Source organism: Alnus glutinosa, chromosome 11 (genome assembly GCF_958979055.1).
Source record: "Alnus glutinosa chromosome 11, dhAlnGlut1.1, whole genome shotgun sequence".
NCBI classification, from domain to species: Eukaryota; Viridiplantae; Streptophyta; class Magnoliopsida; order Fagales; family Betulaceae; genus Alnus; species Alnus glutinosa.
Window position 1 is genome coordinate 17,688,457 of NC_084896.1, and position 23,821 is coordinate 17,712,277.

General features: G+C 38.4%; 1 protein-coding gene and 1 pseudogene across 1 annotated transcript; both read left to right on the plus strand.

The window, feature by feature from the left end:
* The first annotated feature begins 604 nt into the window (after nt 1-604).
* Nucleotides 605-2,309, plus strand: LOC133880860 (7-deoxyloganetin glucosyltransferase-like). The gene is made up of 2 exons (XM_062319820.1): nt 605-1,193; nt 1,302-2,309. The coding sequence occupies exons 1-2, from the start codon at nt 674-676 to the stop codon at nt 2,234-2,236; spliced, it is 1,455 nt and encodes a 484-aa protein (XP_062175804.1). The 5' UTR covers nt 605-673; the 3' UTR covers nt 2,237-2,309.
* A 13,143-nt stretch (nt 2,310-15,452) lies between these two features.
* Nucleotides 15,453-17,865, plus strand: LOC133880952 (7-deoxyloganetin glucosyltransferase-like; annotated as a pseudogene).
* Nucleotides 17,866-23,821: the final 5,956 nt, after the last annotated feature.

Genomic DNA, 23,821 nt, shown 5'->3' on the forward strand with positions numbered 1-23,821 from the left:
CAGGAATTGTAGATAGTTTGATTGGTTATATTGTTTTCTTGTATAATACTTAAAAATATATATATATATATATATATATATATATCAAAGTAATGTGAAATCAATGTATTTTTAAAACATTAGAGCTTTAAAAAAAAAAACCAAAAACAAAAATAAAAACAAAATCAAGACACTAAAAATCGTTAGAAATTATTTTTGAAATCGTTCACAATAGGTCCATTTAAACTTCCAACTGCACAGATGATGCGAAAAACATATATAGATTAAGTACGCAGATGCATTTTAATGTCAAACATTAATTTAAACAAACGTCCACATGACATGCATGCTCTAACACGTGGTTGAAAGCACACGTCAGTAACACATTATTCGTACTGCTTTTTCAAGGACTATTTCAGCCGGCTGTAATTATTATTATATCTTTAATCCAAAAAAAACAAATTATGCTTTTGTTTTATCTCATTGTCATTTTATTCGTACTGTTTCATCTCATTGTCGTTTTTTTGTCTTTGTTTTTTCAACGCCCTTTCCCGGTTCGATATTTTTCACCCTTGACAGGTAGGTAAAAGCTTAGTTTATGTTCGACAGTTTGGCCAGGAAAGACCGAGCTTTCTCTCTTAAAAAGTCCTGTTTTGCGCCCCTGTTTGTACGTGCGTGAGAGAGACAGAGAGAAATGAGTTCCATTTCAGCAGGTATTAGAGGTCATGTTGTTTGCGTTCCACATCCAGCTCAGGGTCACATAAACCCGATGCTGAAGCTAGCGAAACTTCTCCACCATAAAGGCTTTCACATAACTTTTGTCAACACCCATTACATCCACACACGCGTACTCAGGTCCAGAGGCCCTAACTCTCTTGACGGCTTGCCGGACTTCCGGTTTGAAAGCATCCCGGACGGCCTCCCACCTTCAGATGCCGATGTCAGGCAAGACGTCCCCGCTCTCTGCGATTCCACCTCAAAGAATTGCCTCGCCCCACTTCGCAACCTTGTCTCCAAACTTAACGACACTGATTGCTCTTCCAACGCGCCGCCTGTGACTTGTATCATTTCTGATGGCTGCATGTCCTTCACTCTTGAAGCTGCTGAAGAATTTGGAATTCCAAATATTCTTTTTTGGACACCAAGCTCCTGCGGCTTCTTGGGCTATATGCATTATCGTCATCTTGTTGAACGAGGTTTAACACCACTCAAAGGTAACTATATTCTATCCGCATATGTAATTAGTCAAAATTAATCGACAGTGTTTAATTTTGCAGTAAGACATTCACAAACGTTGTGATATACCTGGATATGATTTACAGATGCAAGCTACCTAACAAACGGTTATTTAGAAACCGCAATCGATTGGATTCCCGGTATGAAACACATCCGTCTGAAGGATCTTCCAAGTTTCGTTAGAACAACGGATGAGAACGACATGATGATCAACTTCGTCATCCGTGAAACAGAGAGATCTTCAAGAGCTTCAGCTATCATTTTGAACACGTTTGACCTGTTTGAACAAGACGTTTTGGATGCTCTCTCGTCCTTGCTTCCTCGCATATACACCATCGGTCCACTTCTGTTGCTTGCCGATCAGATCAAAGATGAACGACTGAAATCAATAGGCTCCAATCTATGGAAAGAACCTCCGGGGTCAGTGGAGTGGCTAAATTCAAAAGAACCCAACTCCGTGGTGTACGTCAATTTTGGGAGTACCACTGTCATGACGCCCCAACAACTCATTGAGTTTGCTTGGGGACTTGCCAATAGCGAGAAGCCCTTCTTGTGGATTATAAGGCCTGATCTTGTGGTAGGTGATTCAGCTGTTCTTCCTCCCGAGTTTATTACCAAAACTGAAGATAGAGGCAAGTTAATAAGTTGGTGTCCTCAAGAAGAAATCCTTAAGCACCCCTCGATCGGAGGGTTTTTAACGCATGGCGGATGGAATTCAACGCTTGAAACCGTGTGTGGTGGAGTGCCACTGATCTCCTGGCCCTTCTTTGCCGAGCAACAGACAAATTGCCGATATTCTTGCATTGAATGGGGTATTGGGATGGAGATAGATAATGATGTTAAGAGGGATGATGTTGAGAAGCTTGTGAGGGAGTTAATGGAGGGTGATAAGGGTAAAGAAATGAAGAGGAAGGTAATGGAGTGGAAGACAATGGCGGAAGAAGCTGTCAAGCCTGGTGGTTCTTCTTATCAGAACTTGGACAAGTTGATTGCCGATGTTCTCCTAGCCGGAAATGTTTAAACCCAATTTGGATCAGGTGTTACAAAAAAACTCCAACATTTTTCATATTTGTAAAAGTCCATTACCACTATCATTTCACTTGTGTTATTTTTTTATTTTTATTTTTTTTCTAGCTATGAGTGACATTTTTCATTCCACATAAAGATCGAATTACAGCGTTCTCTCAAGTAACAGTAAAAGTCGACTGGACCACAAGTTGCTCAGCAACTTTACGACAATTATACAGAGAAGCAAACTAAATAAAAAATCCAAAAACAAAAATCAAAGGGATCGAAACCAGAACCAAAACAACAACAAACAAGCCACATGGTATCAGCAACACAGCATCAATACCAACAATCCCAACACAGCAGCAACAGCGAAAAAACCAGCCGCACAGCAACTCAATACAACAGCCCTTCAGCCATTCGAATCCAGAATACTCTAAGGTATACTCCAATTCTCGCAAAACTTGGCATTAGCAGCATTGTGTTTGAATATTCCTTTGCCTTTTCCAACAATCCTTGTACTAATCTCCTAGCAAATATTCTACTCTACGTTTGTGGATTTGATTAAACTAATACTCTACTCTATATTAGCATTGCTGTTTAGACAGTAACTTGGTAATTTGTATCTTTTAAGTCTTGCAATTTATCAAGGTAGCCAAGAGTATTTAACTACTTCTCTCTGACCTAATTACAGTTTTCTCGATAAATATTTAATTCACTTTACGTATGTTCAAGGGTAGTAATACGGATTTATAGTACTTTATAAATCTATCTCTGAAAAATAATGTGATGGTGTCCTCTAATCTGGGAGAGGTGTTTCAAGCTAATAGTACTTACGAAAAAAAAAAATTAATAAAAACCTTAATTAAGAAATTACCTTCTTTTTTTTAGTGGACTTTCTTAAAAATTACCTAAATAATTAAGCATTGTGGCTTAATCCATAACTCACACTACCTTAGTTGAATGTTTTAGACTTCATTATTATTCTGTGTCATTCCCGCACTATACAACTTAAATTGTCATTACATGCAGTCTACTTGGAGGAAAATATATAGAGAGAAGAAAAATAAATGTTTTAATTAAATTTATTGTAGGCAACCCATTTGGTGGAATAGGATTGTGACGACCTTTTTTTTTTTTTTAACAAACGTTAAACGAGTCCTTACAATGGCACAACGATATGTCGCAAAGCCAACATATAGCACATGCCCCATAACATTTACCTGATAATCAGAGTATAACATATATCTATCTATGCAACAGAAAACATAAACCTGAATAGCGGAAATTACAATCTATACATCTATCATAAATTAATTACAACTAAGAGTCATTTAACATCTATGAGCATTTTTAGTAGCATCATCAAAATAGTTTTTTAGCTATTTTGGTGAGCCAATTTAATGAAAATCTTGAAAAACCACTCCCAGCAGCCTCACCATTTTAACCAAAAAAATTTGATGACTGAAATTACTAACCAAATTAGATGAGGCATTTTCACTCAACAAACCACTCATCAAAATTTGTTTCACATTTCTCTCTCACATGATTAGCACACTTTTTTCCTTTTTTCTCTCATTTTCTTCTCTCATCTCCAATCTCTCACACGATAATGTCCTTGTTTTATGGATATGAATGATTTTTTGTAAAAAGATTATATAGAGAAAAAATAAATAAATATGAAAAATTTATTATTTAAATGGAAAAGTGAATATTGACTAGTTAAAATGGTGAAGCTGCTGGGAGAATTTTAATAAAGTGGCTCACCATAATAGAAAAAAGTGATTTTTAATTATTTTGGTGAGTAAAATTTGGTGAGGCTACTAAGAATGTTCTTAGTTTGAGTCTTATTAACACAATATTTACATAACAATAATGGCTTTACAAAGAATAAGTAACATAAACGTCACGAGTCATACCAAACCTATAAAATAGTAGACAACCCGTGGTCCGACAACTATAACTGTAGCGGCGAGCTTCAGTCATAATATCTCAAGTACACTGCTACCATCCTATCAACTATACCGAAGTACCTGCAGCCAAAGGAGCATCATCTACACAGTTGTGGTGGTATCCACATCCGCATAGGTGAAAGAATGAGTTCACCGCCTCAGTATACTTCATACCAAGATCTCAGTGATATAAAACTAACTGGGTTTTCACAAAAAACCAACATTTCTTTTATTTTTAGTCACGCGAGCACTATATTAGCCACAATTTACCATAGCTAATGCAGCAAACACCGACTATCTAGAAAACATTTAAAACATACTATATAGCTGTGAACATATGTAGAAGTTCCAATCTACCGCTTGGAAGTTTCTACATATAAACCCTTCTATAATAATACTTTTCAACGGTCGCTCAGACATATGTGCACACGATCACTCCATCACAGATATCACGTTAGCACATAAGTCTTAAGCAATAAAACATAACATCTTTCTCTTCCATACTAGGATATCATCCTTCAACAAAATACTCGCAACACCATCCCTAATCGTATTTCAGCTTCGTGCCTTGAACGTCAGTAGATCATGTGAGCACTAAAGCTGAACTCAATTATGCTAACATGTCTTTCCTGAAGAACATTAGCAGTCAACCTTATTACTCATAGGCATGCCATCACTCGCACCTGGGTAGTCATGAATCCATGTACTTTCAAGTTCAATGTATGGCCTCTTACTCTTCCATACTAGGATATCATCCTTCAACAAAATACTTGCAACACCATCTCTAATCGTATTTTAGTTTCATGCCTTGACGTCAGTAGATCATGAGAACACTAGAGTTAAACTCAATCATGCTAACACGTCTTTCTTGAAGAACAAGAACAGTTAACCTTCTTACTCATAGACATGTCATTACTCACACATGGGTAGTCATGACTCCATGTACTTTCAAGTTATAGCATTTAACTCGTGCAACCATCCGATAGAAATATACATAAGCCCTTTTCATTTAAGACACTTATGCATACTAACACATCTAGTAAAAGCTACTCATAACATAAAAACATTACTCATAAAACAATGATATATATGCTATGCATGAACTGGGGCTATTTTATTTGCATCATTCCACTAAATCATCTATCATAAATTTTTCTTAATTTTATTTTTTTAGTGTTCTTTGTTTCCCAAATCCTTGTGGTTCGACACTCGACTTCCGAGAATTACTACTTCTCGACAACCTGCACTTGAGTTCGCACACTTAAGTTGTCAACAACAGTGATGTAAAAATATATAGATTTAATATTGAAAAAAGGACTAATGAACATATTATCTTCTTTGTATATGTTTATTCATTACAGAAAATGAGATAAGAAACTACACCAAGGAGTGTAAGTATGAAGTTACTTACTGAGAAATGATTCTACGTTTCATTAGGACTGTGTGGTGTATGATGAGCAAATTTTAATACTCGCAAGCGCACGAATCGTTTGTAATATAGTGTATGTGCAAGTGCGAGATCGTATCCACAGGGAATTGTGTTGCAAAAATTAATTTCTATTTAAACTAATTCTATTTTAACCTAGTTCCGAATTTTGGGGGTTTTGGGAATAAAAGAAAATTAAAATAAAATAAAACAAAAGAAAATGTACTAAGGTTTTAGAATCCACACCCACCAAATCACAGCAACATATTCTCATGTTTGTTAATACATATTCGAAGTTCTCACCGTACAAATCCTATGTATGTTCTACTATGCTTCAAAAATTAAATAAATCATTCAATGAATCCATTCTTTGCACAAATTACAAAAGATATCCGGTTTAAACCAAATCATTAAATGTATCCATAAAACGAAACACAATGAATATCCAATGTTTTTTATAAATGAAAAATCCAAGCAATCAATTAAATAAGACTATCTCAAATCATCACATGTATCCGGAAATCACAATAGATATCCAAGAAATCCTTGCAATAATTGAAAAGTAATAAAACGTTGAAAATATTAAACCAAATAAAATCGGATAGTATAAACTCTCATGAAAATATTGTTGGTCTTCAAAGGTGAGGTTTCATCATCAACCTTAGTTGAAAAAAAATTAGATACTCATCACTAAGAAGAAAATACTAAATTTTATTAAGAAAATAAAAATAAAAACTTACAAAGAATAGAAGCCAAAGAACCCAGCTGCTGCTATGTACAATGTTAGGATTCGTGATTCTAAGTGGTGCATAGCATGAGGTATTTTTAGTAGAAAATTAGGTTAAACCCAATTTTTACAAAATGACACATTTACCCTTCTAAACCCTAATAGGAGAAAAGAATACTAGGGTTTGGGGCCATATTTTCAAAATGGCACCTCTACCCCTCAAAACCCTAATAAGATAAAAGAATGCTAGGGTTTGGAGTGTCTGCAGCCGCCAGGAACAAAGAAATTTGCATTTTTATATTGCAGGACACTTATGACGTAGTAGACATTCGAATTAGAAAATTTCTATTTCACAATGATTTGTAGAATTTTGAATTAGCTTTCCAACGCTACTAATTTTACTTTAATCCGATACTTGAGCTGAAAGTTATGATCAAAATACTATAACTTGTGCAGAACCTGAAATTTAGTCCAATCCGATTTTGACTTCCAAAATCGCATTTTTCACTTTAAAACTACTGTTTCTTCTCCATGATCTGCAAAATACCAAAATACAAAAACTAATCAAAAACATTAAAAAATAACAAAGCTAAAGGTTTAACAAATGTGAATTAAGTGGTCCAAATATACAATATTTGGCACTCATCAAATACCCTCAAACTTACATTTTGCTAGTCCCTTAGCAAAACAAAATGAAAAATAAAATCAAAGTAAGAAACATAAATCCACTTTCGTAAGATAGACGATTGCATTTAGCGTATGCAACAAGTCTTTTAAACCCCTAGGACTCCCTAGAAAACGAGTGACGTCTCTTGAGGGTTTACCAGAAATGATACCTACAAACATTAAAACACTATGTTGTCAACAAGAAAGAATTTTCACACAAACCATGGTTCATACGTCATTAACATGCTTAAAAAGACAAACACCATTATCAACATCAACAGAGGATCCAACATCGAATCACTCATAAATGGACAATTAAAACATCACCTGTTCTCAAAAGTGTAGAGTGAAATTAACATACAATCATGAGGTTTCATTTTAATCTCAAGATAAGTACCTCAAAAATCATCGAAATCCCTATCAAATGAAACAACCAAGGCAAGATATGTAAATTATTTTATTTTATTTAAAGTTCTTTTTTTTTTTTTTTGTTGTAGATTGTGCAATGCTCGACTCCCTTAAGCTTTCTAATTGACCTATATAACGAGTGTTATGCCAGTAACTCCCAAACCAGATGGTCTTAGGGCACTAAATGTAGAAACATCCCTAAGGACTTAATTACTCAAGTCAAAAAGGCTACGAAGCCAAACTAGCCATAAAATTAACCAAATTGAAATTCTCACATTTTGACGCGAACACTCAATGCTTAGTGAGGCAAGAGGCCCGATTACTCAGTGCAAAATTCAAAATGATCTTATTCTTTTATATATATATATATATATATATATATATATATATCTTGCAAGCCAAGGTTATTTATCAATAGGTCATCCAAAAATTCTTAAAATACACAATGATTAAGCACAAATTCATACCCCACAGATTGCATGCTAATGTGCTCGTGATAATTCATCTCAAACAAGTGAAGTCTTAATAGCCCAAAAATAAGTCAAAAGACATAGATTCCTAATGACATGATGAAATGTTCAACACTTTAAGCAAGCCAATGAAATGCAAATCACAGACGGTTTAACTCAAACTTGACAACATTTTTTTTTTTTAATTTTAAGAACAAAAGACAACTATAAATAAACAAACAAACAGACAGAGTGTTTTTCCATTTTTATACCCCCAAACTCGAATCACACATTGTACACAATGTTTAGTATAGAAATACATTACCAAAAGCATTCCTGTCACAAACTAACAGCAATATTTCTCACAGAAACCAATATCAAAAGGTTAATTGCTGTTAGAAACAAAAATAAAATAGCAAGAAATCAAATGAAAAATGAAAGAAATCAAATGTATAGAAAGTAAAAGGGAAAAGAAAATTTACAACGCCTTCCCCGATTACATGGATGTCCAACCAATCCCTTCCACCCTATCTTCTTTAAAATTTGATACCCCTCTGGAAGAATGTGTTGCCTTCTTAGGTGGCCAACTTGCTTGCTTTGAAAGATCTTCGTAGGACGATGGTTCCTAAATTTTTGACCTTGTGTGCATCGATCCTTGAGGCTTTTAGCAGAATATGGCTTTTGGAGACATTGAATAACTGAAGCTTGAGGCTCATGAAATGTCTCAAGAGGGATTGTGATGAAGGAATGAGCTTCAATACTCACTTCCTTGTCATTGAACATATTTGGATTTGGCAAGGGCGTTGTGTGCTCCAAGTCCTCCTCTTTTTCTTCCTCTTCATTGTCATTCACAATTTCCTCACTCTCAAATGTTGCGGTGGCTTGGACATGCTTATGATGAAGATTGCTGAAATCATCATCATCAATCATGTAGTGCCCTTCAGCCATCACTTGACCCTGAAGCTCTTCTTCCTCTATTCTAGTGACTTCAGCAGCTAGATATTCTAGCTGTCCTTCTATCCGGGCAATCGCCCAAGTGTTTTCTAAGGCAGCATTCTTCAAGTCAATAATAGCTTGAGTGTTTTCCAAGGTGGCATTCTTCATTTCATTAATGGTTTGGCTTGTAAACTGCATGAATGCCTTGAGAGAATCCTCCAGTGTGGACTATGAAGATGAAGCTGGATAATTATGGGATGAACGATGGGAAGATTCGTCATCGAACTGCGGATATTCAGAATGATGCAGTTCCTAAAATTGGGGAGCACAATTTCCCATGGCTTGAGCTTGCCACGAGAAATCAGAATGGTTGCTCCAGTCCGGGTTGTAAAAATTGGAATTTGAATCGAACCTCGGGCTGAAGAAATTTGTGTTCATTTGCTCATAAGAAGGATTGCAGAATTGTCCCCAGGATGGACAATTACTAGCACTATGATAAGGATCAGAGCAATATGAACATGGTCCATATGGGTGATAATTCATGTTTTACAATCACTTATTAGCATGTAAATATCCCATAAAAGATATGAACCAAGATTTTTTTTTTTTTTCAACTAAAAAAAACTGTAAGTGGGGTAGACAGAATTCTCCAAGGACCTAGGTTCGTTCCCAAGAAAGTGAGGGGGGTCACACAGACCTCTTAAGTCCCAAGACTTTCCTAGCCAAAACTTACCTAGACACTTGGATAGCGCCGTAAGACCACACTAGCAAATTTTTTTTTTCTTTTCTTTTTTAACTAAAAGAAAATGCAAGTAAGGTAGACAGAATTCTCCAAGGACCTAGGTTTGTTCTCAGGAAAGTGAGGGGGGTCACACGAACCTCTTAAGTCCCAAGACTTTCCTAACCAGAACTTGCCTAGACACTTGGATAGCGCCGTAAGACCATACTAGCATTTTTTTATTTTTTTTATTTTTACAAGTTAAAATAACCAAAAATTAAATAAAATAAAAATAAAAATTGACACAAACACACAAAAAAAAATACACCCAAAAAAAAAAAAAAAACTTAAATTTAAAAACTCACAAAATGGACCAAAAATAATTTTTTTTGGCAAAGTTTTAGCTACTGATCTGCCGCAAGTGGTGCCCTTTGCGTTGGTGTGCTTGAGCATAATTCCATGGATTATCTCACCAAAGCTGCAAAACAATGACCGAAAATCTTTTCTTTTCTTTTTCTTTTTTTTGTTAAACAATAAAGCAAAAAAATAAAAAATAAATAAAAAGAAACAAAAATTGGAAGAAGAAAAATAAAACAAAAATCTACCTAAACTAATAGAAAAAATAAAATCAATTCAAACAAAAATCAATTTTCACAAACAAACAATTCCCCGGCAACGGCGCCAAAAACTTGATATGCAAATTTTAATACTCGCAAGCGCACGAATCGTTTGCAATATAGTGTATGTGCAAGTGCGAGATCGTATCCACAGGGAATTGTGTTGCAAAAATTAATTTCTATTTAAGCTAATTCTATTTTAACCTAGTTTCGAATTTTGAGGGTTTTGTGAATAAAAGAAAATTAAAATAAAATAAAACAAAAGAAAATGTACTAAGAGTTTAGAATCCACACCCACCAAATCATAGCAACATATTCTCATGTTTGTTAATACATATTCGAAGTTCTAATCGTACAAATCCTATGTATGTTCTACTATGCTTAAAAAATTAGTTAAATCATTCAATGAATTCGTTCTTTGCACAAATCACAAAAGATATCCGGTTTAAACCAAATCATCAAATGTATCCGTAGAACGAAACACAGTGAATACCCAATGTTTGTGATAAATGAAAAATCCAAGCAATCAATTAAATAAGACTATCTCAAATCATCACATGTATCCGGAAATTACAATAGATATCCAAGAAATCATCTCAATAATTGAAAAGTAATAAAACATTGAAAATATTAAACCAAATAAAATAGCATAGTATAAACTCTCATGAAAATATTGTTGGTCTTCAAAAGTGAGGTTTCATCATCAACCTTAGTTGAAAAAAATTAGATACTCATCACTAAGAAGAAAATACTAAATTTTATTAAGAACGTAAAAATAAAAACTTACAAAGAATAGAAGCCAAAGAACCCAGCTGCTGCTATGTACAATGTTAGGATTCGTGATTCTAAGTGGTGCATAGCATGGGGTATTTATAACAGAAAATTAGGTTAAACCCAATTTTTACAAAATGGCACATCTACCCTTCTAAACCCTAATAGGAGAAAAGAATGCTTGGGTTTAGGGCCATATTTTCAAAATGGCACCTCTACCCCTCAAAAACCCTAATAAGAGAAAAAAATGCTAGGGTTTGAAGTGTCTGCAGCCGCCAGCAACAAGGAAATTTGCGTTCTTATATTGCGGGGCACTTATGACGTAGCAGACATTTGAATTAGGAAATTTCTATTTCACAATTATTTGTAGAATTTTGAATTAGCTTTCCAACGCCACTAATTTTACTTTAATCCAATATTTGAGCTGAAAGTTATAGTCAAAATACTTTAACTCGTGCAGAACCTAAAATTTAGTTCAATCCGATTTTGACTTCCAAAATTGTATTTTTCACTTTAAAACTACCGCTTTCTCTCAATGATATACAAAATACCAAAATACAAAAAATAACCAAAAATATTAAAAAATAACAAAGCTAAAGGTTTAACAAATGTGAATTAAGGGGTCCAAATATACAATATTTGACACTCATCAGTGTATGTTCATCGCATGTGGTTGTTCATGCAATGCATGTTGTATCCAATTAATAAAATGGCTGAGGAGATAGCCATCAACAAGCTGATGTAGTAGCAAGTGAAAGGAATGATAGTCAGTGGGCCTAGGGGTGTCCGAAGTCCTAATATATAACTCTTGCTGGGACCGGTAGGATTCCAGAAAAAACAGGTAAGAATTTAAGTGTGAGGCAAAGGACATGAACGAGTTCGGATACCTAAGAACTAGTTCGGATACCTAAGAACGAGAGGTCTGAAGAAAGATGATCATAAAGCGCCAAACTAAATGGTTACTACGATGCATATTCATACAACCCTTGCATTTGCATTCTTTATGAGCTGTTATTAGTTTGATGGTAACTTAGATATGAAAATGGATGACTCACTTGTTTGTCTATGTAAATATGATGACGTCATATTTGCATAGTTATTGATGCAGATCTGAAGAATGAAGGCATGGACCCATATGCTAGTTTTGATGGTTTTTGAAACCATTATGTGCTAGCTTAGAGATTTCTAGTTGTGCTTATGTGTGTTTTGTTTTATGGCATGTAAATATTTATAACCATGTCATGTTTGGCATGTTTTATGTTATATGTTTGTGTGCCGTCTGTGGCACTAATTTTGATGCACCTAGTGTGCATATGACATGTAAAGATAAACCTAAGTAACTTTTAATAAATGTATCGAGATATTTCAGTCAGCTCTAACGTGTTATGCTATCAATTCCTAAGATTTTAGAAAAGAAATCTATTCCGTTGCGAGAGTTTATCTCTGATGTAGTAATGTCACGTGGAAACCGGAGGTTTCTACTTACGAATTTGCAGGTTCAAATTCGGGTTGTTACATATGCTGACCATATGAAGCAATTACGAGCATTGCAAAATAATCATCATTGCACGGGGACCAAAAGTTATGTGAGGTTGTCACACGAAGAAGTATGTACACCAATTTATCTCGTACATATAGATGTAAACATTATATATATATATATATATATATATATAAACATGTGTTATAATGTTTTATTCTTTTGCCAGGCTTTTAAGGATGGCATTCCTCCTACGCAAGCACAATCGTACATAAAAACTCACACGAGGAAGGATGGAAGCTATCCAAATGATATAGTAAAAGAGAGATGTGTATGCTACTCACATTTCATACATTGTTTTACTTATATGTGTGATAACTTATTTACGATGCACATTTGTTTAACGCACCAACATTTAATACAACATCCAAGAGAGGATGGTGATGCTAATGCCAACCGACTCTGCCGAATTGTCAAGCATGACACAAGGAACGATACGCTGGAGACATGACGACGAGTACGCCCAGGCGCTCTCAGCAATAGCAGGAGTACGTCGGCAGAGTTTGGCAGGTTAGGCCAAATATTTGGCCTATGCGGGGGTCCATAAGCTCATACTATACACCCTCACAGCCACAATCATAGAATCAAGGGCACCCCGTCTTCCCACAAGTAATGTTAGCTTCTGAGATGGAGAGAGCACTCGAGGTTGAGAGGGCACGACACACTTCCGAGATGGGGAGAGCACTCGAGGCTGAGCGGGCACAACAAGCTTCTGAGATTGAGAGAGCACTCGAGGGTAAGCGGGCACAACACAAGTCACAAATGGATGAGGTGTTGGCGTCACAATCTCAAATTATGTCCCGTTTTAGCCAAATGAAGTCATTGTGGCGCTTGTCAGTATTCATGCCCGTTGTCTCTAATGATAACGCAGCACCAGAAAAAAATTCCATTCGTCATATGAATGTGATATCGTCTGTTGATAGTAGATTAGGTAATAATTAATGGCTTTTTTTTCGTGGTATGATTACAATTGTTTAAATTCATGTGTTGCTCAATGCTTAGGACTTGATATGATTCGATCATATTGTTTGCTAACTATATTTGTTTTATCATTCGCAGCTCCTACGGAAAATGCTATGCAGTTATCCGATCATGAAAATCTTGCTAACAACTGATATTGGGTAACATTTAGGTTTATTTTAGCTGGCAAATACGTACTTGACTTTTTTGTTCCGGTTTTGTTATCAAACTATGACAAAGATTTATTGTATATTTCTTTTTGTTGAAACTTTTGTTTTGATTGTTATGAATCTATGACATATGTTTATTGAAACTTTTGGAATGATTTTTTGATATCAATCTGTGACAAAGATTGATTGTATATTTTGTTTGTTGAAACTTTCGTTTTGTTTGTTATGAATCTGTGACATGTTTATTAAAACTTTTGGAATATTTTTTGGTATTAATCTATGACAAAGATTGATTGTATATTTTGTTTGTTGAAACTTTTGTTTTGTTTGTTATGAATCTGTGACATGTTTATTGAAACTTTTGGAATGATTTTTTGGTATCAATCTATGACAAAGATTGATTGTATATTTTGTTTGTTGAAACTTTTGTTTTGTTTGTTATGAATCTATGACATGTTTATTGAAACTTTTGGAATGATTTTTTGGTAGTTGTGATTGTTGATTATTGATAAAAATGCAAATTGTTGGGATTGTATTGACCATGGATTGATGGAATGTAATAGAATAGGGTTGTAAAATTCGGATTACAAAATTTTTATTTTTATTTTGTTTTTAAACAAAAAATTGCCTTAATTAGTAGCGTGTCACTGGTTGACACGCCACTATTATCTATAGTGGCGTGCCAAAAAGACACGTCACTAATTTGTGGCATGTCAATCAATGACACGCCACTAAATCAGAAATACTAACACCCTAATTAGTGACCTTGTAGAAAGGCCATTACTCACACATCATTGTTGTTTAATGGTCTTTCAGGAATCCTGAAAGACCACTAAAAGTTAGTCACAAATCACTTTAATTTTTGTAGTGCCTTGGCCAAATGGAGAGTGGTCAAACCACCTCCAAGGCAATGAGCATGGTTCGCCCACCCCCTTTAGCCGGCTTAGGGGTGGCTAAACTACCTAACCAAAGGTCATTTGGAGGTGGTTTGTCCAGTACCCAAAATGTAATACCCTCATCATTAATTATGATTAATTAAGCTTTAAACGGGTTAATCGGTTTGTTAAGAATCGTTAGGATTTGTTGGAAGTGAGAATGTTGGCTTTAATTTGTTCATGGCCGAACGTGTCAGATCAACCTTCATCACTTCTCGTGAAAGTCCAATTAAACTTCCGAGAGATAATGTTAAAAACATAGATTAAGTAAACGGATGCATTCAATGTCGAATATTTAAACAAACGCCCACATGCATGCTCTATCACGCGTGGTCCGGAAAACACGTCAGTAACAGTGTAACACACATTATTGAGCTTTTTTTCATTATCTATTGAACCGGTTGTAATTATTATTTCTTTAATACAAAAAAAATAAAAATATAATAAATAAAAAATAAAATAAAATCTGCTTTTGTTGTATCTTTGTCTTTTATTAACATTATATGCGAACACAGATACGTACTTAATATAAAATTAGCATGTGATTTGATTCATTTAACTAAGAGTATCGAGTTTAGGTTGAATTATACTCTTGATACGATGGGTCAAATCTAACACACGATATTTATGTCTAACAATTTTTTATATAACCCATAAAATTCATAGGAACTTAAAACGAAATTAACGGATTAACGGATTAAGGTTAACGATCTACCCATTTAATTAAATTGATTGAATTGAAATTAACGTATATAATCTTATATTCCTACTTTAACACGACTCGAACCCAACATATCAACATAAATTGCCACATGTAAAAAAAAAAAAAAAAAAAAAAAAAAAAAAAAAACTGGTTGTCTGGTTGGCAGTCTGCACTGACGTATTGTTGAGGAGGCCTAAATTATTTTGCATCCTGGAAAGACCGAGCTCTCTCTTAAAAAGTTCAATTTTTGCATCCCAGTTTGTGTGAGCGTGGTGAGAGAGAGATCAGGGAGAGAGATGGGTTCCATTTCGCAAGACATTAGAGGTCATGTTGTTTGCGTTCCATATCCACTTCAGGGTCACATAAACCCGATGCTCAAGCTGGCCAAAATCCTCCACCATAAAGGCTTTCACGTAACTTTTGTCCAGGCCCATTACAACCACACATGTACGCTTCCTCAGGTCTAGAGGCCCCAACTCTCTTGACGGCTTGCCGAACTTCCGGTTTGAAACCATCCCGGACGGCCTCCCACCTTCGGATGCCGATGTCAGCCAAGACGTCCCTGCTCTCTGCGATTCCACCTCAAAGAATTGCCTCGTCCCACTTCGCAACCTTCTCTCCAAACTCAACAACCCTAATTGCTCTCCCAACGTGCCGCCTGTGACGTGTATCATCTCTGATGGCTGCATGTCCTTCACTCTTGAAGCTGCTGAAGAATTTGGAATTCCAAATGTTCTTTTCTGGACACCAAGCGCCTGCGGCGTCTTGGGCTATATGCATTATCGCCATCTTGTTGAACGAGGTTTAACACCACTCAAAGGTACGTAGTTCCGTTCATTTTTTATTTTTTCAATAAAATCGTCGGTTTTCAAAATTTTTGAATCAGATCTTTTGTTAGATTCTTTTTCGTATTGATTTCTAACAGAAATATGGTGTGAAATCTCGGTTTTTATATATATTTTTTTAAAAAAAAAATTTAATTAAAATAAAATTCAAAAGGCCTATGAAGGATTTACTCACCTCAAGGAGTTTGGGGTGGATAACGGTGATGACAACTTGGCAAGTGGTTGTACTACCACCCACAAAACTTCCAAAACGGGATAGCCCCACTTCACCGTGCATTTAGGGTACGTAATTAAGAGATAGAACCACCATATCGTTGACTTTTTGGATTCTTTTGCCTTCGGTTTTTTTTTTTCTTACAAATGTTTAAAGGGTGTAATTAAAATTTCATATTTTCTACTAACAAATTGAAAAAAAAAAAAAAAACAAAACAAAACAAAAGGGAAGAAAGAAAGAAATTTACGGAGCATCTAATTGAAAAAATTTCAAAACGCCAGTATCACTTTTATATAAAAAATTACAAACCAAAAGTAACGACTTGCATGCATTTATTACACCCTCATCTCACACCATTTTAGTGGGTTGATATGGTAGCCGATCAGCAAAATAAAATGGAAGTGAAAGTATAATTATACCATTATTCTAAACAATAATACGTGAACATGTTTTTTTCTACCGAATACGGAAGAGAATGGAAATGGAGAGAAATAACACTAGAGCAGAAACATTATTATTTATGAAGTTATATGCTTAGTGTTTAATTAATCGCTTAGTTTTGGAGTAATTAAGCTAGCCATTCACAAACCCTGAAATCGCAGATGCAAGCTATCTAACAAACGGGTATTTAGAAACCGCAATCGATTGGATTCCTGGGATGAGACACATCCGTCTGAAGGATCTTCCAAGCTTCAGTAGAACAACGGATGAGAACGACATCGTGGTCAACTTCCTCATCCGTGAAACAGAGAGATCATCAAGAGCTTCAGCTGTCATTTTGAACACGTTCGACCCCTTTGAACAGGATGTTTTGGATGCTATCTCGTCTTTGCTTCCTCGCATATACACTATCGGTCCACTTATGTTGCTTGCCGATCAGATCAAAGATGAAAGACTGAAATCAATAGGCTCCAATCTATGGAAAGAACCGCCGGGGTCGGTGGAGTGGCTAAATTCAAAAGAACCCAACTCCGTAGTGTACGTAAATTTTGGGAGCATCACTGTCATGACGCCCCAACAGCTCATTGAGTTTGCTTGGGGACTTGCCAACAGTGAGAAGCCCTTCTTGTGGATTATAAGGCCTGATCTTGTGATAGGCGATTCAGCTGTTCTTCCTTCTGAGTTTATTATCAAAACTGAAGATAGAGGCATGTTAGCAAGTTGCTGTCCTCAAGAAGAAGTCCTGAAGCATCCGTCGATTCGAGAGTTTTTAACGCATAGTGGGTGGAATTCAACGCTCGAAACCGTGTCTGGTGGAGTGCCAATTATCTATTGGCCTTTCTTTGCCGAGCAACAGACAAACTGCCGGTATTCTTGCATTGAATGGGGCATTGGGATGGAGATAGATAATGATGTTAAGAGAGATGATGTTGAGAAGCTTGTGAGGGAGTTAATGGAGGGTGATAAGGGTAAAGAAATGAAGAGGAAGGTAATGGAGTGGAAGACAATGGCAGAAGAAGCTGTCAAGCCTGGTGGTTCTTCTTATCTGAACTTGGACAAGTTGATTGCCGATGTTCTCCTAGCCAGAAATGTTTAAACCGAATTTAATTAAGGTGCTTTTTAACGGTCAAGCGGATTCGAATCTTGTCCGTTTAAAAAATTAAAACTCATTTGCTGTAATTTTATTTTTTTTTACAAACGCATTTGCTGTATATTATTATTATTATTATTATATTGTGTTTTACAAACACCTAATCCAAATTCGTTTAAACCAAATGAGGAAGCAAATTGACTGTCTTGATCTTATCTGCTCTTCCTTTGTTATAGGTGGATCGATCATTCTACATATTTGTAAACTTCCATATATTTCCACCCAATCATTCCATTTGTGTGATTTGATTAAACTAATATTCTACTCTACATTAGCATTACTATACTTTAATTTTGTTAGGGATAAAATTAACCCTAGAGACACGTGGACTCAGAAACATCTCGGATCTATGTCTCGGACATTTATTTCGACCAGCGAAGAAAAGATTGCCTAGGTATAAATAGATCTCGGAGGTATAACGACATCTCAGTATAAATACATCTCGGAGGCAAAACGACATCTCGGTCTTAACACTCCAGGTTACGGTATATGGAACGTCCCGAAATCTCCTAGTCCCGAAATCTCCTAGTCTGAATAGGGCGAGCATATCTCGGATATTTGTGTCTCGGAGTAATAACGTCTCGATATATCCCGAGATCTCCAGGTCGGAGCGAACACGTCTCGGATATCATCGCCTCGGAGGTTAGCTGAAATGTGCTACAGACTTCTAAAAGGTGCCATGCGCCACGTCCGTCTTAGAGTGAGATAAAGATAGAATCCCAGAAGATCAGGGATAAACTACAGATCCATAATTTATGGGATAAAATGGTTATTGACATGGAATCAAGTCCAAAGAAGTACAAACGCGATCAACTACGGACTTCACACTCCTACTCGAATTCCTTGAAGATATAGTTAAAGTTCAACCAGGCTAGGACTCAAACTCCTAATCCAACTAGGTGTCAAGAAGGTCCGGCCTATAAATAAAGACCGTCACACCAGGTATAAGGACGAACTCTCGAAGCTCTTGAGATTAATATTCAGAATACTCTGCAGAAAACTTTTTAGACTGACTTAGGCATCGGAGTGGGCGTGGTCGGCACCCCCGACGAGTTGTTTGTTCCTTTTTGCAGGGTTGAGGTATTCGGTAGAAATCAACAGCGAATCTTCAGGCGACACGTCACCATACCGGAAACTGTACCAACAGTTTGGCGCCGGGCGGAATGAGAATCATGAAGAGAGAGCCGGGCAGAACGAGAATCATGAAGAGAGAGCCGGACGGAACGAGAATCATGGAGAGCCCATTAATCCAGTTCCACCCACGGAGGCAGAAAGGAGGTTGCAGAGGATGGTCCAGGATCTGGGCGCAAAATATGACGTGCTGTCAAGGACGATTGACCAGAAACGTGATGGGAAGGAGTCCCTTATTGACAACCTCTTCCAGCACAAGGAGTCCATATTCACCGAAGAAGTGTCCAACTGCGACTTACCTGGAAGATTCAAGGTACCTGACATTCCTGTCTTCTCAGGCAGCGAAGATCCAGTGGAGCATTTGGACAATTTCCGGTCCCATGTCTCCCTGCATAAGACACCAGACGCTGTGGCATGCCGAGCTTTTCCTCTCACTTTGTCAGGAAAGGCCCGAGACTGGCTCAGGAATCTCTCACCAAGGTCGATTGATTGCTTTGACACCCTTGGAAGAAAATTCCTGGCCCAGTTTGTATCCGGGAGAGCTAGAAGAAAACCCCGAGGGTACTTACTCTCTGTACAGCAGGGACCGAATGAGTCTCTAAAAGACTATCTGTGGAAGTTCAACCAGGAGAAGCTGGACACAGAGAGTGCACCAGACGACTTCATTTACGGTGCAATTTTTCAAGGCTTAAAAAAAGATGGGCCTCTGATGGCAGATTTGGCGTTGAAACCGCCGAAAGATCTTCAAACCTTTATGGTGAAGATGGACAGGTATATCAATCAGGAAGAGACGCTCCGAGCCCTTCTCAGTAATTCCCAGCAACAACAACAGCCGTCCACCGAGAAGCCTAAGAAAAAGAAGAACCCTGAGCCCATACAGGATGCTGGTCCTGCAGAGTATGAGAAAGTGAAGAAAAATTTCGGAGATTATAAGTGGACACTGTTGAACACTTCCATCACCGAGGTGCTCATGGAACTCAAGAAAGATCCGAATTACCAGAGACCGAGACCCATTCAAGGAAATCCCCCTCCGTACCTGGCTCACAAATACTGTGCCTTCCACGACTCACGCGGTCATCTGACCGAGCAGTGTGTTTCGTTGAGGCAGTTGATCGAGAAATTCATTGAGAATGGGAAGCTGGTCCGATTCCTCGTGAATGAGAGGAATCATCAGGAGCGAGATCACTATCCGAGGCCTAGGAGGGAAGAAGATCGGGATAATAGAAGAAACAATCAACCGAGACAGGATGAAAGAAGAGAAAGAAGCCGAGAGCCAGCACCTCGGCCTCGGAGGGATGAAAGAAGGGAGAGAAGTAGAAGCAGGCCTCGGGGGGCACAGCAAGGCAATATCCCTATCATTCATACCATCTCGGGAGGATTCGGAGGAGGAGGTGAGTCCAACTCGGCTCGGAAAGCGTATGCCAGACAGCTCGATGATTTCGAAGTTTACTCGGTCCAGAAGCCCGCAAAGTCTCGGAAATATAACCCTCTGGTTATAGGGTTTTCTGATGATGATTATGCTGGAGTCTCGCTTCCGCACACAGACGCCCTTGTGGTCACCTTGACCATAGCAAACTATCAGACCCGGCGGATTCTCATTGACACTGGGAGCTCGGCTGATATTCTTTTTAAATCAGCTTTCGATCACATGGGTGTTCCATCAGAAAAGTTGGTTCCAGTCTCGTGCCAGCTCCAGGGTTTTGCTGGAGAGAAGGTGTTGCCCCTCGGATCTATCGATTTACCTGTCACAGCCGGGGCTTATCCAAGGCAAAAAGTCATTATGGTGAAATTCCTTATAGTTGATAAGGTCTCGGCCTACAATGCAATTATAGGACGTACGGCTCTCAACGACTTCAAAGCGGTGACTTCAACACCACATCTCAGCATGAAGTTCCCAACAGAAGAAGGAGTTGGAGAGGTAAAAGGAGACCAGAAGGAAGCTAGGAGATGCTACAATATGTCCTTGAAAGATACCCCGAGGCAGCACGGTCGGGGGGAGAAAACTAAGGAGGATGGAAAATAGCAATCACCGTTGGGGGAGCCTGTGGAAGCCTTGGAGGAGTTCGAGATAGGCGACTCGGGAAAGAAAGTTCGTATAGGCTCACAACTCCCTCAACCCATGAAGGAAGATCTGGTGGCGTTCTTGAGGCACAACAAAGATGTATTTGCCTGGAGCCATGAAGATATGCCGGGGATTGATCCCTCGATTATTGTCCATAAGCTGAATGTGGACCCAAATTATCGCCCTGTGAAGCAGAGAAGAAGAGCTTTTGCTGCTGAACGAAACATGGCTGTTGCTGAAGAAGTAGAGAAGTTGCTGAAAGCTGGATTCATCCGAGAGGTGGATTATCCCGAGTGGTTGGCCAATGTAGTGCTGGTGAAGAAGTCTAATGGGAAGTGGAGGATGTGCGTAGATTTCACCGACCTGAATAAAGCATGTCCGAAGGATAGCTTTCCTCTGCCTCGGATTGATTTATTGGTGGATTCGACGGCCGGGCATGAGCTTTTAAGCTTCATGGATGCCTTCTCGGGATACAATCAGATCTGCATGGAAGAAACAGACCAGGAGAAAACTGCTTTCATTACAGACCGAGGACTTTACTGCTATAAGATGATGCCCTTCGGATTGAAGAATGCTGGAGCCACATATCAACGACTGGTGAACCGGATGTTTCAAAGTCAAATTGGCCGAAACGTTGAGGCATACGTAGATGACCTGCTGGTTAAGAGTGTTCGGGCAAACAGACACATAGAAGACCTCCGAGAAACTTTTCGGACTCTAAGAAAATACAACATAAAGCTCAACCCCGTGAAGTGTGCCTTCGGAGTTTCTTCAGGCAAGTTTCTGGGGTTTATGGTGTCACAAAGGGGCATTGAAGCTAATCCAGAGAAGGTCAGAGCTGTTCTCGAGATGGAAGCACCGAGAACGACAAAGCAACTCCAACGGCTGACAGGAAGGATTGCGGCCTTGAACCGTTTCATATCACGGTCGACAGATAAGTGTCTTCCCTTATTTAAAATTTTACGCAAAGCATTTATTTGGAGTGAGGAGTGTGAGGGAGCTTTTCAGAAGTTGAAGGAATATCTAGCCAACCCACCACTATTGAGCCGTCCAACCGAAGGGGAGATTCTTTATCTCTATTTGGCAGTCTCTCCCTCAGCAGTAAGCTCGGCGCTGGTCCGAGAAGATTCAGGGGTTCAGAGACCGGTTTACTTTACAAGTAAAGCACTACATGGTGCGGAGGGGAGGTATCCTCGGATCGAGAAGTTGGCGTTCGCCTTGATCATTTCAGCCAGAAGATTGAGGCCATACTTTCAGGCTCACGCTATCAGAGTTTTAACCGAGTATCCAATGAAGAAGGTGTTGCAAAAACCAGACCTATCGGGAAGATTAGTCAACTGGGCGGTGGAACTCGGACAATTTGATATCGAGTTTCATCCTCGGACGGCTATCAAAGGACAAGTTCTAGCAGATTTCCTGGCAGAATTCTGCAACATTCCTGAAGCAGAAGAACTACCCAAGGAGTCAACCTGGGTTGTGTTCGTAGATGGCTCTTCTACACAGAGCAGAAGCGGAGTTGGGGTTCTCCTCAGGAATCCCGAAGGGCAAGAGTTCGGTTTTGCTGTGAAACTGGACTTCGTTACGACGAACAATGAGGCTGAGTACGAAGCGGTGATAGCAGGTTTGGCATTATCCCGAGAGATGGGGGCAACCAATGTCAAAATTCGGAGTGACTCCCAGGTGGTCGTAGGCCAAGTCCAAGGGCAATTCGAAGCACAAGAAGATAGAATGGCGAAGTATTTGGAAGAAGTACGGCGATTCCAGTCCTATTTCGAAAGATTCGTCATCACAAAAATACCTCGGGAGGAAAACATTCGAGCCGATGAATTCTCAAAGATCGCATCGGGAACAGAGGAGGAAATGGAAGCATCAGGAAGGCAAATTATTGTTCTGACCGAGCCTTCGATAACCCCGAGGACCAAGGTTATGGAAGTAGACTCAGCACCGGAGGAGCCAGAGTGGGCGAAGGACATTATCCGGTTCCTTAGACAGGGGTTGTTGCCCGAAGATAAGGTTGCATCTCGGAGGGTAAAGATACAAGCAGCACGGTTTTGCCTTCTCGGGGAGACACTGTACAAAAGAGGATATTCCGAACCCCTTCTCAAATGCCTTTCCAAAGCCGAGTCGAATTATGTCCTCAGGGAAATTCATGAAGGTGTGTGCAGAGACCACTCAGGAGGAAGGATGCTGGCACAAAAAACCATCCGAGCGGGTTACTATTGGCCCACAATCAAGAAAGACTCAGCTATTCTTGTCAAAACCTGTGACAAATGTCAGAGATTCGCAAGAATCATGAAAGCAAGTCCCGAGAAGCTCACCCCCCTCACTTCTCCGTGGCCATTTGCGAAATGGGGGGTGGATATAGTTGGTCCAATGCCGGTAGGAAAAGGTGGACGAAAGTTCTTGATTGTAGCTGTAGACTACTTTACTAAATGGGCGGAAGCAGAAGCGTTAGCAGCTATAACTACAGCGAATGCCATAACCTTCCTCTGGAAGTCGGTGGTGTGCCGGTTCGGGATTCCTCATGCTTTCATCACAGATAATGGGAAGCAGTTTGACTGTGAACCATTTCGGAAGTGGTGTTCGGAGCTCCATATCCGAAACCATTATGCTTCGGTACAATATCCAAAGGCGAACGGTCAGGTAGAGGCGACAAATAAGACCTTGGTAAAGATTCTGAAGAAAAAGCTTGATAAGAAGAAAGGAGCATGGGTTGAATACGTTCCAGAGGTGCTGTGGTCGTACCGAACCACCAGAAGAACTCCAACCGGTGAGAC

Bases quoted from the DNA above. Each gene is read 5' to 3' on its own strand.
- LOC133880860 (XM_062319820.1), top strand. From the start codon at position 674: ATGAGTTCCATTTCAGCAGGTATTAGAGGTCATGTTGTTTGCGTTCCA. The intron at 1,194-1,301 runs GTAACTATATTC...TATGATTTACAG, and splicing joins AGGTTTAACACCACTCAAAG to ATGCAAGCTACCTAACAAAC.